The sequence below is a fragment of the Lygodium microphyllum genome, chromosome 10 (genome assembly GCF_053477565.2).
Source record: "Lygodium microphyllum isolate KBCC chromosome 10, Lygodium_microphyllum_v1.1.10, whole genome shotgun sequence".
Taxonomy (NCBI): domain Eukaryota; kingdom Viridiplantae; phylum Streptophyta; class Polypodiopsida; order Schizaeales; family Lygodiaceae; genus Lygodium; species Lygodium microphyllum.
In genome coordinates, this window is record NC_141144.1 from 113,786,514 (window position 1) to 113,803,583 (window position 17,070).

Sequence of the window (17,070 nt, forward strand, 5' to 3'; positions counted from 1 at the left end):
GCTGCAAACTACGGGTGGAAGGCTGGAAACAGGCGCCGGACTGTAAATGACAGCTAAGACTGCAATATCCTTCACGAAAGGGGTAGGGGCAGCAAGCTGAAAACACATGAAACCTGCAAAAACGAGATATTGATACAGTGGAAGAATTAAAAAAGTAGATGCCGAACCCGCCACCAATCTTTGCCATCACTGAAGTGGAGGATCTTTGCCAGTGTTTGAGAAGATCCAGCTCTGATACCATCTTAAAAGATGACATTCTAGTGAGACAATAGGATTTGCGAGGCGGAACACAGAGTGAACTCGGTAAACACTGAGAAGAGAAGGGAAGAGAGAAGAAACTCTGATGAATGGAAGGATGAAGACTCGAATCATGGAGTGAATGTGATACAAGGGAACAAGGGTGCCGTAGCACAAGGAATATGATGAAGACAACCACGAACCACGAACCACAATGCCCTCCTGAAGGGGTGTGAGGGTAAGGAAGAGGCTTGAGAGAAGAGCTGACGGATTGAATGAATCAACCATAAGGAATGAATGAGAGAGTGGCCTATACATAAGCACATTCAATCTAGAATGGTGCCCCTTTTTGGGACTGCAGACCCTAAACGCAAAACGCAGAAACGCAATTTGCGGGTGAAGGGTAAAGGGTTTCTCAATACGAGGTTGTGACACATAAACATCCTCAAGAATGTTGTCTTAATGTCCAACTAATGTACTTTCCAACCATAATTTGCAGCCATAGTAATTACACATCTCACCGTACTCATATGCGATGTGGGAGCAAAAGTCTATGCCGTTCTTTTGTGCATAGCCTTTTGCTACCAACCATGCATTTTACCTATCAATGGTACCATCAGCCTTGCATTTAAGTTTTAAAACCCATTTTGTGCCAATGGCCTTCTTGCCGAGTGGTAAATCCACAAGATCCCATGTAGAGCTAGTGGCAATAGAGTCTAACTCATCCTGCATGGCTTGCATCCAATGTACATCTTGCTGAGCTTCATCCAAGAAAGTAGGCTCATCATCATCCAGGAGTGAGCTCATAAATACATGCTCATCACAATCATCTACTTCCATAAAATCAACCAAAAGGACTCCCCTACATCATGTGTTGCATGTCTAGCAACCCTTTTAATGCCTTGAGCTAAAGAAGCATCCATTTTACTCTCTTGGAGAGTTTGTAATAACCATCTCGGGACTATTTGTGCTGCATTTACAACATTCCTTTCATGTTGTACTACATCTTCCATTGAATGTGGCAAGCCATCATCAATATCCTGTTGTTCAGGCGCATGTGGTGCAGCAACAACTTGTTATATTATGTTTGTCCGGCCATTTACAGCAGGCACAGACTCCAAAGAAAGTGGAGACCCTCAAAGACATCACCAATGTCATAGGTGGCAGGCATTTGAAACTGATCATGTGAAAATGCAACATTTTCAGCAAATATACTCACAAAAACTTTATGTGTATGTGTGTGTCATACAAACAACAACCCTTGCTTTTCAACCTGTAGCGAGTAAATATGCATTTTACAGCCTTATCATCAAGCTTCCCACAAAGCTCTTTTGGAACACGTGCATAGGCTATGCAACCAAACACCCAAAAGTAGTCAACCTTGGGTTTCTCGCCTTACTAAGCTTCAAAAGGGACGATCGTCTTTAGTGCACGATTCAACACATGATTTGCACATTGAAGGCCTTCTAACCATAATTTATGAGACAGCCCCCTTGCTTTGTGAGCATACAACGAGTCATCTCCATCTAACAGAAGCAAACCCTTATACAAGGTCCCAGACAGCCTAAGTGCATAATCCATCTCCCTATCTCTGACAATGCATTTGTCATCCTCAAAGATGACCTAAAAGCCATAAATCTCCTCCTCGTGACAAAACTAGGAGACTGTGAGACATGAATCTCCCCCTCCAAAACACCATTTAGAAAGGCCAATTTTACGTCTATCTAATAAACCAACCAATGGTGATGAACGGTGAGAGCTAAGATAGCTCAAATAGTGGGCATCCGAGCTATAGGTATAAAGATCTCAAAGTAATCTGAGCCAGCCCGCTAAGAAAATGGCTTGGCAACAACAACAAGCCTTGCCTTATAATTGTCCAATGATCCATCTACAAGATACTTGGTCTTATAAGCATTGGCAAAAGGCTAAGGAGCAAGAGTTGGATGCAATAGAGTGGAATGGCACTTGGGATCTTGTGCATTGGTCTGCTTACAGGAAGGAGATTGAAGTCAAATGGATCTTTAAGACCAAGTACCACAGTGATTGCCCTTTGGATAAGCACAAGGCACCTCATTGCAAAAGCATTCGTGCAACGGCCAAGAGTGGATTTCCATGATACCTTTGCCCCTAAGCTCAGATGGCAACCATTAGGGCCATTCTTGCCTTGGCAAGCCATGGGATATAGCCAGTTTATTAGCTTGATGTGAAGTTTTCATTCCTTAATGGAGATTTGAAGAAGATCTATGTTGAGCTGCCTCCTAGTTTTTCCTCATCAATTGGCAAGATGTACAAGTTGAAGAAGGCCCTTTACGGTCTCAAACAAGCTCCATGTGCTTGGAACGAGAAGATTCGTTCCTCGAAGGGAAGTTAGGATATCGACATTCTTCTTCCAATCCCCAATTGTATATCCACACCTCCACTTAAGGACACATGTTGTTCATGCTTTATGTAGATTATCTTCACATGTGACCATACCCAAAAGGTCAAGCAGACAAAGGAGGGACTACACGAGATGTTCGAGATGACGGATATGGGCCTTCTCCACTTCTTTCTAAGCCATGAGATTTGGTAGACTCTTAAGGGGGATTATCATCTACCAACAACACTATGTGTTGGAGATTTTGACTAGTTTCAAATGGAGGTGTGTAGGGCTCTTTCTACCCCCTGGATCCAAACTGCAAGGCTATGGCCCATGCAGATTCACCGACATTGGATGCTACCCACTATAGGCAATTGATTGGATCATTGATATGGCTCCTTAACACCCAGATTCATTTGTGTTTTCATATAGGCTTGCTTGTAAGGTTTATGAGTGAACCCAAGCTAGTTCATTAGCACGCTACTATAAGGATTTTGCATTTCTTGAGGTGGACCCCTGACCCAGGCATTTATTATCCAACAGATACAAGGGATTCGACCTTGGTTCTACATGGCTAGATGCATTCAGTTCGGGCTGGAGATGTTGACCACAAGAGGTCAATAAAAGGATATTGCTTCACTTTGGGTGCAAGTGCTATCTCTTAGAGTAGCAAGAAGAAGCAACCCACTATTGCCCTATTATCAAAGGTGGACTAGCAAGTGGCAACTTCTACAATACGTGAGATAGTGTGGCTTCGACAATTGTTAAGAGAGCTTGACTATCCTCAAACAGGTTCTACTACACTGCACTATGACAATGAGAGTTGCATTGCTTTGGTATGAAATCCTATATTCCATCGAAGTACATTGAGGCTAGACAAGCCACATAGGATGCAACGTGGCAGTTAGTTTTTATTGCGCAACATTTTGGCATTCTTTTATTTAGTAATTGTTCTTCTCCACAGCAGGCAATCGGTTTTTATTGGGTAACCTATCTTTTTATTGCTATTTTTCACGCCTATTTATAGACAGCCTACCCCCATCATCATTCACATGTCTTTTCCGATGGTGGGAGAGATCGACTCACAAAGATACATTCGACAACCTGTGTCTACATCTACCTTCTTCATTTCAGGATTCATCTACTGCAGATTTCTATCTTCTGCTGTCTCTTTTCTCTCTTCCTCTTCTCTTGTGTTCATTTTCTTTCAGCTCGGTCATGCGCTTCCACATTCGTTGCACTCTAACAAAAAAACAGCTCAATATGGAAGATACACTTGCATGCAGCCCAAAACTGATCCAAGCTTGACATTTGGAAAATTTTCAAATTCATTGGGGCTCACATGCAAAAACAAGCTGCCTAGCCCTTGACTCTACCCTCACCAAAATAATATTAAAGCTTGCCCAACCTCAATTTTAAATCTTGACCTCTTTGAACTTGAAAGTGTTGAAACTTTCGACAAACCTTAGTCTAGGACATTAAATCACTTAAATCTCTAACCCCATAGCACCAAAAGTCATTTCTGCACCAAAAGTCATTTCCAAGGGGAAATTCAATGTTGTTGACTAAGATCTGAATTTAACTTGGTCTCACATTTACACCTCATGTGCACAACCTAAGTATCCCAACTTTAAGTATCAAAAGAGCACTATTAAGTTAAAAGTTAATGTCCTCATGACATCAGCCCTCCACTGACTACTGCAATGCCTTCTCCAGTGTTTTCAGTCTGACTACTCATGTCAGTTGTTGCACCATTCCTGCCTACTGTTCAGCTTTTGTTTTCACCTCCAGCTGCCAAGTGACAAGCTGCTGCACCTCTCCATCGACCTGGACAGACTTCACGACTGTTGCAGCCCCTGGTTTGGCCCTCCCACCTGCTGCCCTGATCAGATTTGGGGCAGGTACTGCTGTGCTTTGATTCGAATTAGCCTCTTTTTCTGCCACCCTCTTCTTGGAGGTCTTCATCACCCCATCCCAGCTCTCACTGGTAGTTACAGCCCTCAAGATTTGTCTCCAACGGGTGTCACTTTCTAACTACTCCCTCAGCCTGCCCCCACGAGAGTCATCCGCTTTTGTACAGCTCTACATTTGAGCATCTTGTACACACATTCATTTACAGCATTCATTCATTTGCATCTGAGCCTCTTTATTGTCTATTTGTGTTTTTGCATTTTTGTTTGAGTTATTGTGTTTTAGTTGAGTTCATACATTCGTGCAGACCCTAGCATATCTTCACATGGTACCAAAGCTAGTGCTCTTCTAAACAATATCCTGCAGCTATTGTGGAGGCTTGGTTTGTGTGAGATACACAAGGGACACTAACCAATTCATAATGTATTTGACTATTTCCTCTTTTGAAGCTATGATGCCTTCTCTAGTTTCTCCATCACTCGAGACCTTGAGAAGACGTTACAGGCTCAACAAGATTGACGATGCATCATCTTCTTCTTTAACTTCTTGGCCAAATGTAGGGCTTATGAAGGAAGCAGAGTTCAATGAATTTATGCGTATCAAATATTCCCGCTACAATCCTGCACATCGATCAAGATCAGTTGGTGAGGCTGGTCACCTCTCCACTTGAGGAGGACATGCTGCATTCGAAACAACTAGCGATCCATCTTCTTTGTCATTGTTGCCAAGAAATGCATTTCCTATGGGTAGGAAATGTTAGAAATGTCTGAACTTTTCTGAAATGTAGGAAACGCCTTAATTCACTTTTCATACCCAACATATTAAAGTCAACCAAATTGTTTACTCTTGGGCAGTACCTACTTATCTAACTAGCTAACTAATTCTCTGGTTGACCTTATGAGCATCATCTTGGCACTGGCTGGCTGCTATGCAGGGTTGCTAGGACATATCCTCAGTAATTTGGTTGCAGTAGTAGTCAATGGTCATAGATTGTGATTGTTACACTTCAATTGCTTTCCCACCTAAACAAGAAGGATGTTGATGTATCCAAGTAACTCTTGGTTGCCCTGAAGTGGGTTTGATTATGGAAGTTGCCTTCCTGACAACAATAAATAGAAAAAATAACAGAGTACAAGAATTGAACTTGTAAACTTTTAGTGCTTATGCTCCTCACTTGATAGTGATTCACTCTGTGCTGGTAATTTTGCTTCCTTACGATAATTTTTTGCATTCCATTTTTTCTTTTGATTTGTTTTTAATGCATAGTAACTGATGGCAAATTAAAACTATACACACTACAATATGGAAGAAGTTCTTTTGCAATTGCTATCAAAAAACATACCACACAGCCACCTCTTGCAGTGCCATCAAGCTTCGTCAAGACAAAGCCCGTAACTCCTACAACCTGACGGCATAAACTTCATTAGGCCAACATTACGTGCAATGTGTTGAAAAGTAACCTCTATGTAAATGGACTTGAAAACTCCAACTTTCAAGCTCATCATGTTGGACCAGTTGACAATATAGATGTTCCTCCGCCATTGGCAATTATTCATTTTTGAAAGTGCATTCTATCAGCACAACACAAAGAAATGGGTCTACATGATTTACCTCATTGAATTGTCTAGCTTGAGGAAGCATGTTAAGTCCAGTTGTTCCATCAAGCACCAACAGTATCTCCTACAACCAGGTTAGGGGTTTGGTTACTATCAAGGAAGTCAACAAATAGACTTTGTTCTCACGATGTACACACATTACTCACATGAGGCGCACCAGACAAAGCCTTTGATACTGCTCGTTTGCATGCACGTAGCTCCTCCATTAAATTGTAATTGGTATGTAAACCTGCAGGATACAGTTACGTGAATGCCAAATAGTATGCTGTACAAATACCTTTGAACAACCCATGTGCACTTATGTGATGAGTTTGCATGTGTACACAAGCGAACTTTTAAACAAGAACACCACATAAAACAATCCACAAAAAGGCTTCAACAGTCTGCACTTTACATTAGATAATGTTATGAACATGGAGAACCCAACAAATAATTTCTCGCTGCACACTCACTCTTCCAAAGGAAAACTGAAGAGGACAACTAATGCAAGACAAAGAAGATTAAAAAGAAATGCAAGGCAAAATATCTTTATACCATGAACTTTACTTTTCAAGGCACTAAAACAATCCACAAAAAGGCTCCTGCAGTCAAGGCATTGCACTTTACATTACCAAATGTTGTGAACATTGAAAATCAACAAGAGATCCCCACCAGCACACTTTTTGAAGAAGGCAATTAATGCAACACAAAGGAGATTAGAAGGCAAAGATTATCTTTGCACCATGTAGTTTATATTTTCAAGGCCAGCTTCCCTTCCCCCCTCATCACACTTACATCTTTGCAAAGAAACCATACTTAAGTTCATATCCATAATTTTGAGTGTGCAGACATGCAATTATTGCTCTTCAAGTGCCTGCACAGGCAGACTTATTATATCTTTGTTAAGTCCTTGAAATTGCTATAATCTACTGCTACATGGTACTGAAGTTATAGACTGGATTATCATACATGCGGCAACCAGTCTCTATCCTCTGTATCACTTGTACAATGGAAAAGCAGCTTTGTGATTATTTACTATCTGATATTTAGTATGAAATTTTCCTCACCTCCAAGTACGTTCTTACACACAAAATATGAGTTCAATAAACAAAAAGAGGAGAACAAAATCACTTCAAAATATTTGCTTTTTGGTCAATCATCATGGAGACGTTTCTGAGTCCCAGTTGATGCATTTCCTCAACAAGGATGCCTAGATTGCTTCTTAGAAACTTAACAATCACTAAATAGAAATCTTGGGGCTTTTCTAAGCATTAATGGTGCCTACTTGTTTGCTATTGGTAGGTACACATAATGCATGAAATGATATCCACAACCAACCAAGTGTTTCCAGCGGCAGAAATATGGTATCTATGTTATTTGTGCGTAGTTGGGTTAGGTTTAGCAAAGTTCAGTTTATATTTGGATAACAAAGTTTGCTTGCACTTCCTAAACACCGCTGGAAAGGGTTTTTGCTGAGATGACACACCAGAATGCCCACAAGGAAAGGGCCCTCCCTCCAAACAGTAGCAAATAGAGTGGGCAAGAACCATATTGTCATTGTTCTTATATGTAGATTGGATAGCTCACAAGTGGAATGAATCCTGGAGCTTGATCACACTAGGACTCTCCTCGATGTATCCTTCCAAGAAGAGAACTAACCTAGTGTTTGAGTGGCAAGAACCTGGACCTTCATTAACACACCATGTGAACATAGGTGTCCAAAAAAGTGATGGACACAGTAAGACTGAAACCAGAACCTCCAGATTATGAACCCAAGTCTCATAACACCAGGCCATCATATGCAAAAGTTACATTGATTAATTGAAATCAAGCCCAATGCACAAATACATTCGTGAGGCTTGCAATAAGATTGATGGTGCTTGATGTTGCCCATTTAACTCAAAGAGTAAAGATATGAATTGTATCGCAACCATGACCAAGCATACTTGCAGTAGCAAAAAGGTAATATGTTAAATGTGAACAATAACGGACTAAAGAAATGAACAGACACAAAATACAAGAGTTGTGTGTGTATGGCAAAAGTGTCAGCTAATCTTTTCAAAACTAACATAAAATGATGTTGACAAGAATCTTTCAAAAGTCCATTACTTACGTCCTGATGTATCACAGAGTACAATGTCATAGCCCTCGGCTACTCCTTTCTGTACTGCTGATAGAATAACTGTCTCAACCCAGAAATTATGGAAGCTGCATTATTGTTTTGCACTATTACAGCTGATCAAAAAGACAAAAACATCAAATCAACCAAAAGAGAGAAAATTGTGGATGTCATATACCTGGGATAGTTCTGGCTTTATCCTTATCTGCTACAACAATATCTGAACCAGTCCTTTCAGCCCAAACCTCAAGTTGTTCACTAGCTGCAGCTCTAAATGTGTCACCTGCTGCCATCAATACCTATCCAAAGAGCAGGATCCAAGTATAACTCATTAGAGCATGACTCTTAGAGTCTTATATGTAGACTCTACATCTACTCAGTGCATATTTCAGGCATGAGATGCAGCTATCTACACATAAATTGGATAATTTACCTTGTATCTTTGCTCAATATATAATATATGACTGGCTTGTATTCATGATGTCATAAACAGTTGCTTCTCTCCTCGAGTACATGTGAACATAGCAACCTTTATTGTTTTGTCAAAGTGACTCCTCCATACTGAGGTGGTACTTGAAGAGGCACAGTTTTACATATAAGTGACCACTGTCAGTATTCACCTAGAATGTCAGACATTATGTAACCTGTGGAGGTACAATGAGCACTGGCCTGATTGGCACATGAATTCTTGAGGAAAAGTGCCAAGAACCCAAGTGAGACTGTAATTCTTTGTAAATAATTGAGCTCTATAACTTGAGCAAGGACGAAAGTAATCATCAACGATCGACCTTTATACTTACTTCCATTTAAAAATTAATGCCATATTGTATAATAATTCGTTCTTTCTCTCAGAAGAGTACAATGTGATAATTTGAACTGATACAGAGGTCTAAATTATGAACCTTTGCAGTAATAATTACATCTAAATAGTATATTGTTATTATTTGGATTGAAAACTGAGAGCAGACCCAATCATGGATTTTCTGACTCTTTATTGTCTTTACTCTAAAGTTTTTCCACATCCAACTGCCAAGCAGTCACATAGAACACCTTTGGCGATATCTAATGTCTGGCGATATCAAGGACATTAGAGCTTTTGGATTCTAGCTGTTACACTCAAGCATCCTGATGCTCTGCTTGACAGACAAGAGTAGTGGTAGTCAACCAAGTGTCGTAGCCACCATATATCAGTTCTTGCTGGGACTTCTCTACACCATGCAAAGGCCAAGTAGAGCCCCTTACCAAGAACTCCATCTTGTTAGGCAAAGATTGAGGCAAAGTAGCTTGGTCAGTGATCATACCCCCCCCATGGAGAGAGTGGAGGCGAACAGACATTGGGTCCAGTTCCTCAAAGCAGTGTTGTTGTGAAAACTAATTATTTGAGGACTTTGATGAGAGTAGAGGCTTGGAAGGAGCTTCTCTTGTAAAAGCATCCCTAATTGGAAAGGTATGTGGGAGCCCAACGTCTTGTAGATCTTGAAGACCTAGACGCCTTGTTGAAGCCATCATCAAAGCTTAGAAATGTGTTTGCCTAGCCCCTCCCAGCTCCTGATACATAGAGAAGGAAATAACTTCTTGCATGACATTTATTGTCATCTCAAGTTACATAATAGAATCTATGCAGGATGTTCAAGACACCATGTCAATGCTGGCACAGCCAGATCACCAAAAGATTGGCTGTAATTTACAGATACAACTAATTCATTCTCCAGCTAGCTTCTGCCAGACCACCAAAAGATTGGCTGCAATTTTCAGCAACTAATTCGTTCTCTAGCTAGCTTCTGTCAGAAGTGGGTGCAGCGACGGAAGTGAAGTGAGCGATGCGCAGTGGCAATGCAATGTCCCGCAATGAAAATGTCAGGTAGAGAGCAAAACGTGAGCAAGAGTAGTGAGTGAGAGTCAGAGATAGAGATGCACAATGTTCTTGGGTACAATTTGTTGTGTGTACCTCTTTAGGTTTTAGATAGATATATATAAAAGTACAAATATGCTATGGGTGTTTTCACACCCGTGCACATATAAAAGGCACGATGGCCCTTTATTCCCAACAACCCCCCACCTAAAGGCAATGTGCCTTAAGAGGAGAAAAGAATCAACAAAGTCTAGGTATATACAAAGCTGAAATACATATACCTATCCAACTCCCATCATCTGTCGGCAATGAGAAAACTGCTCTGCTGGAAGACCCTTCATGAGAAGATCTGCAAGATTATCATATGTATACACTTTGACAAGCTCAATGCTCCTACTGTCAAGTACATCTTGTTAGAGATCATAGCCTGTTTGGTGGGCACGCAGGCCTGCACAGTCGGACCAGCAGGCTGCTGCACAGTCGGACTGTGCAGTCGGACTGCCACGTGGCAGTCCGACTGCCTGCAGCCGACTTACTCCAAGCTGCGCCCTATTTCTGGCGCCCCATTTCAGGCAGTTTTTCGGCAATATATTGCCAACGTTTCCAGCAGTCTGTCCATTCTTCTCTGTCGCAGATTACAGACCGGTGCCGTGCAGATTTATGTCTCTGTTCACAGATTTCAGACAGCAGACAGTGCAGACTGCAGCAGACTTCGAGGTGGACAGCAGGTCGCATCGTCGAGGTGGAGATACGCAGTCCAGCGCACTGCGCCCATGTATATCTTTGTATTCAGCATTCTTTATACAGCAGATCTTCATTGTACACTGTCTCTTTCTCTCCCTTTTCTCTCTGCGTTCTCTCTCTCTCAGTCCTACGCTTCCGCACCGCTGCACTCTGACATGGTATCAGAGCAGTGTTTGAGGGCTGACTGAGCGCAGAATCAACCTGAAGAGGAGTTTCCATCGCGACACAAATTTGCGTTTTTTGCGATTAAGGGCAGACAGGAGGGCTGCGCCTTGGAACAAGGCTGAAACGAGTGTGGGCACACAGGAAAGGAGTACAGGTGGTGGATTTGCTGCTGTTTACTGCTGTTTGACGCGGAGAAAGTTTGAGTTTTCAACCTGAAAGTGCAGGTTTTGCTTTTTCATCGCCTCCGGCGGGTGAAGAAGCTTCGGGACGCGGAAGAGCCTTAGCAGGCTGAGTTTACTCAGTCAGAGGGGGCTGCTTTTGCGTTTGAGAAGGCATTGCAGGTGAAGATGTCTACAGAGATGGACTTGGAGTTCCAGGCGATTATGGACCGGAAGGTGCCTGTCTTACCGGCTCTTCCTACAGATCAGAAGCTCGACGGCGACAACTACCGCATTTGGCGCATTATGATGTTGGCCATTCTTGAGTCCTATGATTTGGCGGAGTTGGTACAGGAAGATATTGACCGGCCTTCGGTAAGAGATGAGTCCAAACTCTCTTCCGATGCTCGTGCGGAGTTGGCCAGGGCCCAGTCTCATTGGGACAAACTGAATGCCAGGATTCGATCCTTTCTCTTTCTATCATGCACTACAGCCGTGATCGCTCACATCGAGCACTTGACGGTGGCTCGTGAGATATAGCTGGAGCTTGATCAAATGTACAATCGGATGACCCTAATGAAGAGGGTTTCTTTGGAGGTCCAGATGCGGACTTTGTCCGTCAATAAGTCTTCTTCGCTAAGGGAACACATTAACAAGCTAAGGCAGCTACAGATGCAAGTTCAGAATGCGGGGAAGCCGATTTCCTCCGAAGACATGGCGATCACACTATTGTCCCAGTTGCCGCCACGATTCGGTACATTTTACTCTGCCCTTATTGCTTCGGGGCGAGAGTCTACTCTTCGGTGGGAAGAGTTGGTTCCTATGGTCTTGGACCAAGAGGAACAGTTAAAGGGACAGAATGCTTCCAAGACGGAGGCGTTGACAGGTCAAGCCTCTCAGAAGAAGGGGAAGGACCAAAAGAAGAAGAAGGGGGATAACAAGTCCAAGAAGGACAAGGAGAAGGACAAGGACAAAGACTCCACATGTCATATTTGTGGAAAGACTGGCCATTGGAAGAAGGATTGCCCTGACAAAGACTCGAAGGACACCAAGAAGAAGGAAACAAAGGATTCTGGAGCGGTGGCTGCACCCTCATCAGCTGCATTTCTACATCTAGTTGTCATTGAGGACGCTTCACCGAATGCTTCTGATGCTGCGATGACGGCTCCCCAAGCTCGAGAGTGGATTGTTGACAGTGGTACCTCACGGCACATGACTCCTTTATCAGATGGTATTGCCCAACTGCGACCTTCGCGTGGGCAAGTTCTCATTGGAGACAGCTCTTCAGTTTCTATTGCAGGTCGGGGTAAGATGCAGCTTATTCCGGATGGACGAGGTGGCACCCATACCTCAGAGGTTTTGCATGTACCAGGATTAGGGTACCATCTCCTTTCAGTTCATAAGATTTGCTCCCTTGGTCTTTTGGTGGAGTTTGACAGTTCTACTGTGCGAGTCCTTGATCGTGAATCGAGGAAGGTTCTATCATCTGGATATGAGGAGAACGGCATTTACAAACTGAAGTCTTCCACTGCCCTCTCTACTCTTCTTCTTACCTCACAGTCACAGTCTGAATTATGGCATGCTCGGTTTGGTCACCTGAACTATGACTATCTTCGGAGGGCGTCACGTGGACAGCTTGTTCGAGGGTTGCCGGATATAGTGGTGAGCCAGCAGCCATGTGTCTCCTGCATACGGGGGAAGCAGCATAGGGATGCCATTCCCCACACAGCTTCGCGGCGGTCTACTTCACCGATGGAGCTAGTATCTACGGATCTATGTGGCCCTATGAGAAATGAGTCCCTGCGTGGAAGCTCGTACTTCATGCTGATCGTGGATGACTACAGCAGGATGACATGGGCCTACTTTTTGGCACTAAAGTCAGAAGCTTTCTCGCACTTCAAGGATTGGCTTCTCTTTGAGGAGAACCGATCAGGCCGAAAGTTGAAGACCTTGCGATCCGACAAGGGAGGTGAATTTGTGTCTAATGAATTTGCTCGGTTTTGTGCAGATAGAGGAATTCACCAGGAGTTTGCCAATACCAATACTCCTCAAGAAAATGGTATTCTAGAACGGAAGAACCGCAGTGTGATCGAGATGGCGCGCACCATGATGGAGCACCGACAGACCCCTCAGGTTCTGTGGGCCGAGGCTGTGGCTACTGCAGTCCACATCCTTAATTGATCCCCTACTTCGGCCGTGGAAGGGATGACTCCATTTGAGGCTTATTTTGGGACGAAGCCAGATGTTTCTTACTTTCGGGTCTTTGGGTGTGATGCCTATGTTCACATTCCCAAGGCTCACCGTGACAAATTTGAAGCGGCTTCCCGAAAACAGGTATTTGTTGGCTACAGCTCCCAGTCCCAAGGCTACCGACTGTATGATCCCGTCAAGCGGGATGTATATACTAGCCGTGATGTGCGGTTTGTGGAGGTTCCGGCTTCTTCAACGGGTGAGGAGCACCCCGTTCTTGGAGATCCAGGGGAGAGTTTAGCTCCTTCTACAGTTCCACTGGAGCCTGTGCCGTTTGATTATGATTCTGTTTCTGACACAGAGTCTACTGTTCCACCGGATCCTTCTGCGGAGTTACCACCGGTGGACATTCCAGAGTCTTCTACTGATGGAGAACGACGAGGGGAGGTTCGGCCTCCTCCTCGCTGGGCCCGTGACACACTCCGTGATTCAGGGATCGAGGGGGTTCCTGAGGAGTGGGGACCGCAGGATGGTCCGCGGCGGTCACGGAGGCACCAAGCGCATTCTTCGGAGCTTGTTTGCTCCAATTATTGTTTGATGCCCCGTGTTATGCAGGATTGAGAGCCCACCTCCGTGAAGGAGGCTTTACAGTCCGCCCCATGGAAGAAAGCTATGGAAGCTGAGTTGGAGGCTATTGAGAGGAATGGCACTTGGTCACTTGTGCCACGCCCCCCGAAGAAGAAGGTGATTGGAGTCAAGTGGGTCTTCAAGACCAAATATCTCAGTGATGGTACTTTGGATAAGCACAAGGCTCGCCTTGTTGCTAAGGATTTTGCCCAACGCCCAGGGATTGACTGTCATGACACCTTTGCCCCTACAGCTCGTATAGCAACCATTAGAGCTGTTCTTGCTTTGGCTGGCCATAGGAGATGGCCTGTTTATCAGCTGGATGTGAAGTCGGCCTTCCTGAATGGTGATCTGAAGGAGGAGATCTACGTTGAGCAACCTCCTGGCTTTGGTTCTTCAGATGGGAAAGTCTACAGGTTGAAGAAGGTCCTGTATGGTCTCAAGCAAGCCCCGCGAGCTGGGAACGAGAAGATTGATTCGTTCCTCCAGACTCAGTTGGGATATCGGCGGTCCAAGGCCGATCCGCAGTTGTATGTTCACACTTCCGAGGATGGTTGTGTGTTGTTTGTATTATATGTTGATGATTTGATTGTCACAGGTGATAATGCACAGCAGGTCCAGGAGACAAAGTCAGCTTTACATCGGACGTTCGAGATGACGGATTTGGGGCTACTCCATTTCTTTTTAGGACATGAGATTTATCAGTCTCAGAGGGGGATTTTTCTCTCCCAACAGAGATATGTACAGGAGCTCTTGGTGTCTTTTGAGATGGAAGATTGTCGGGCCCTCTCTACTCCTATGGATCCGAACTGGAAGGCCACTTCCCACTCAGCTTCTCCTTTGGCGGATGCTTCCCGCTATCGACAGTTGATAGGGTCTTTGATTTGGCTTCTCAACACCAGGGTTGATCTACGTTTTGCTGTTGGGCTCTTGGCAGGGTTCATGAGTGAACCTAAGACGGTGCATTGGCAGGCTGCTCAGAGGATACTTCGGTATCTGAGGGGGACGTCTGATTTGGGGATTCATTACCCCGCAGGGACAAATGGGTCAGATCTTGTACTTGCAGGTTGGAGCGACTCGGATTGGGCCGGTGACGTGGACCACAGGCGGTCTACAACAGGTTACTGCTTTACTTTGGGTGCAGGTGTTATTTCATGGAGTAGCAAGAAGCAGCCCACGGTAGCCCTTTCGTCTACTGAGGCGGAGTATCGGGCCGCGTCTTCCACCACATGCGAGGTTGTGTCGCTTCGGAGATTGTTGGAGGAGCTTGGGTGCCCCCAAACTCGTCCTACATTGGGCAGGCATGCCTGCACAGTCGGACCAGCAGGCTGCTGCACAGTCGGACTGTGCAGTCGGACTGCCACGTGGCAGTCCGACTGCCTGCAGCCGACTTACTCCAGGCTGCGCCCTATTTCTGGCGCCCCATTTCAGGCAGTTTTTCGGCTATATATTGCCGACGTTTCCAGCAGTCTGTCCATTCTTCTCTGTCGCAGATTACAGACCGGTGCCGTGCAGATTTCTGTCTCTGTTCACAGATTTCAGACAGCAGACAGTGCAGACTGCAGCAGACTTCGAGGTGGACAGCAGGTCGCATCGTCGAGGTGGAGATACGCAGTCCAGCGCACTGCGCCCGTGTATATCTTTGTATTCAGCATTCTTTATACAGCAGATCTTCATTGTACACTGTCTCTTTCTCTCCCTTTTCTCTCTGCGTTCTCTCTCTCTCAGTCCTACGCTTCCGTACCGCTGCACTCTGACACATCTCTAATGAAGTGATACTTCACCTATATGTGCTTCATCTTTGCATGAAAGGAGGGATTCCGTGCTAGTATGATAGCACTCTAACTATCACAATGGAGAACAGGGAACTCTGTAATGTCAAGCTCTCCCACCAAACGTGAAAGCCATAAAGCCTCCTTGCATGCCTCGGTGGCAACCACATACTCTGCCTCTGTAGTAGACAATGCAACACACTTTTGTAGCCTGAAGATCCAAGAGACTGCTCCTCCTGTGAAGGTAAACACATACCCAAAAGTGGACTTTCTGCAGTTGTCTGCATTCGTAAAGCCAACAACAAATGCCTTTTGCTTCCCAAAGCAGATGCACAAATCCTTTGTGCCTTTGAGGTATCTCATAGTACCTTTCACTGCTTCCCAATGCTTTTTACCAGGATTTGCCATGTATCTGCTTATCACTCCCACTGCAAAGGCAATGTCAGGGCGTGTAGCAACCATAGCATACATTAAATTGCCAACACTTGAAGCATATGGTATCTTGGCCAGTTCAGCCTTCTCATCATCAGATGTAGGGCTGTTCTCTGCACTGAGTTTCACATATGGAGGCAATGGAACCCAATTGTTTTCCCCCCCTCCATATTGAAACACTGCAAAACCTTGGAGATATACTCCTGCTGAGATAGATAGAGTAATCCTTTTGACCTATCTCTGAGAATTCGCATGCCAAGAATGTGATTTGCATCACTAGGATCATGTCAAAGCTTTCATGAAGACTTTGCTTCAGTGAGTCCAAGGCATGAGTATCCCTACTAGCAATCAACATGTCATCAACATATAGAACAAAGATAATCAGGCTACCATCTGCTGCCTTTTTGGTGTACAAGCAATGATCCACTTGACTTCTATGAAAACCTTGAGACTACAAAAATGTATCAAACTTATGATACCATTCTCTTGGTGCTTGTTTTAGCCCATACAAACTCCTTTTGAGTTTACATACCATCTTCTCTTTCCCTTTTGCCACAAACCCTTCAGGCTACTACATATATATGTCTTCATGCATATCACCATGTAAGAATGCAGTCTTTACATCCATTTGTATGAGCTCCATATCTTCAGCTGCAACCAAGCCCAAAATGGTTCTCAATGTAGTCATCTTGACTACAGGAGAGAAGATCTCATCAAAGTCAACTCCATGTTCCCGCTTTTACCCCTTCGCAACCAATCTTGCTTTGTACTTTGACGAGGAACCAGAAGTGACCTTCATCTTGTAAACCCATTTTTGCATGGAAGGGTTTTCTGCCCTTTAGGCAACTGCACCAAGTCCCAAGTGTCATTTTTCTCAAGAGAGTCTATCTCTCACAACCCATTTCTTGT

At 44.2% G+C, this 17,070-nt stretch overlaps 1 protein-coding gene across 2 annotated transcripts in view; it reads right to left on the bottom strand.

The window, feature by feature from the left end:
* CPFTSY (signal recognition particle receptor protein, chloroplast (FTSY)) overlaps positions 1-17,070 on the bottom strand; it is a 97,218-nt gene that overhangs the window by 31,893 nt on the left and 48,255 nt on the right. For both annotated transcript variants that reach the window (XR_015692196.1, XM_087686779.1), the window contains exons 6-10: positions 8,400-8,520; positions 8,216-8,284; positions 6,270-6,352; positions 6,119-6,187; positions 5,850-5,912 (exon numbers count right to left, since the gene is read on the bottom strand). Coding sequence is in view for 1 of the 2 variants with exons in the window: in XM_087686779.1 (XP_087542905.1) it covers positions 5,850-5,912; positions 6,119-6,187; positions 6,270-6,352; positions 8,216-8,284; positions 8,400-8,520 (405 nt within the window). In the remaining variant the exon portion in view is untranslated. The remainder of the gene's footprint in view (positions 1-5,849; positions 5,913-6,118; positions 6,188-6,269; positions 6,353-8,215; positions 8,285-8,399; positions 8,521-17,070) is intronic.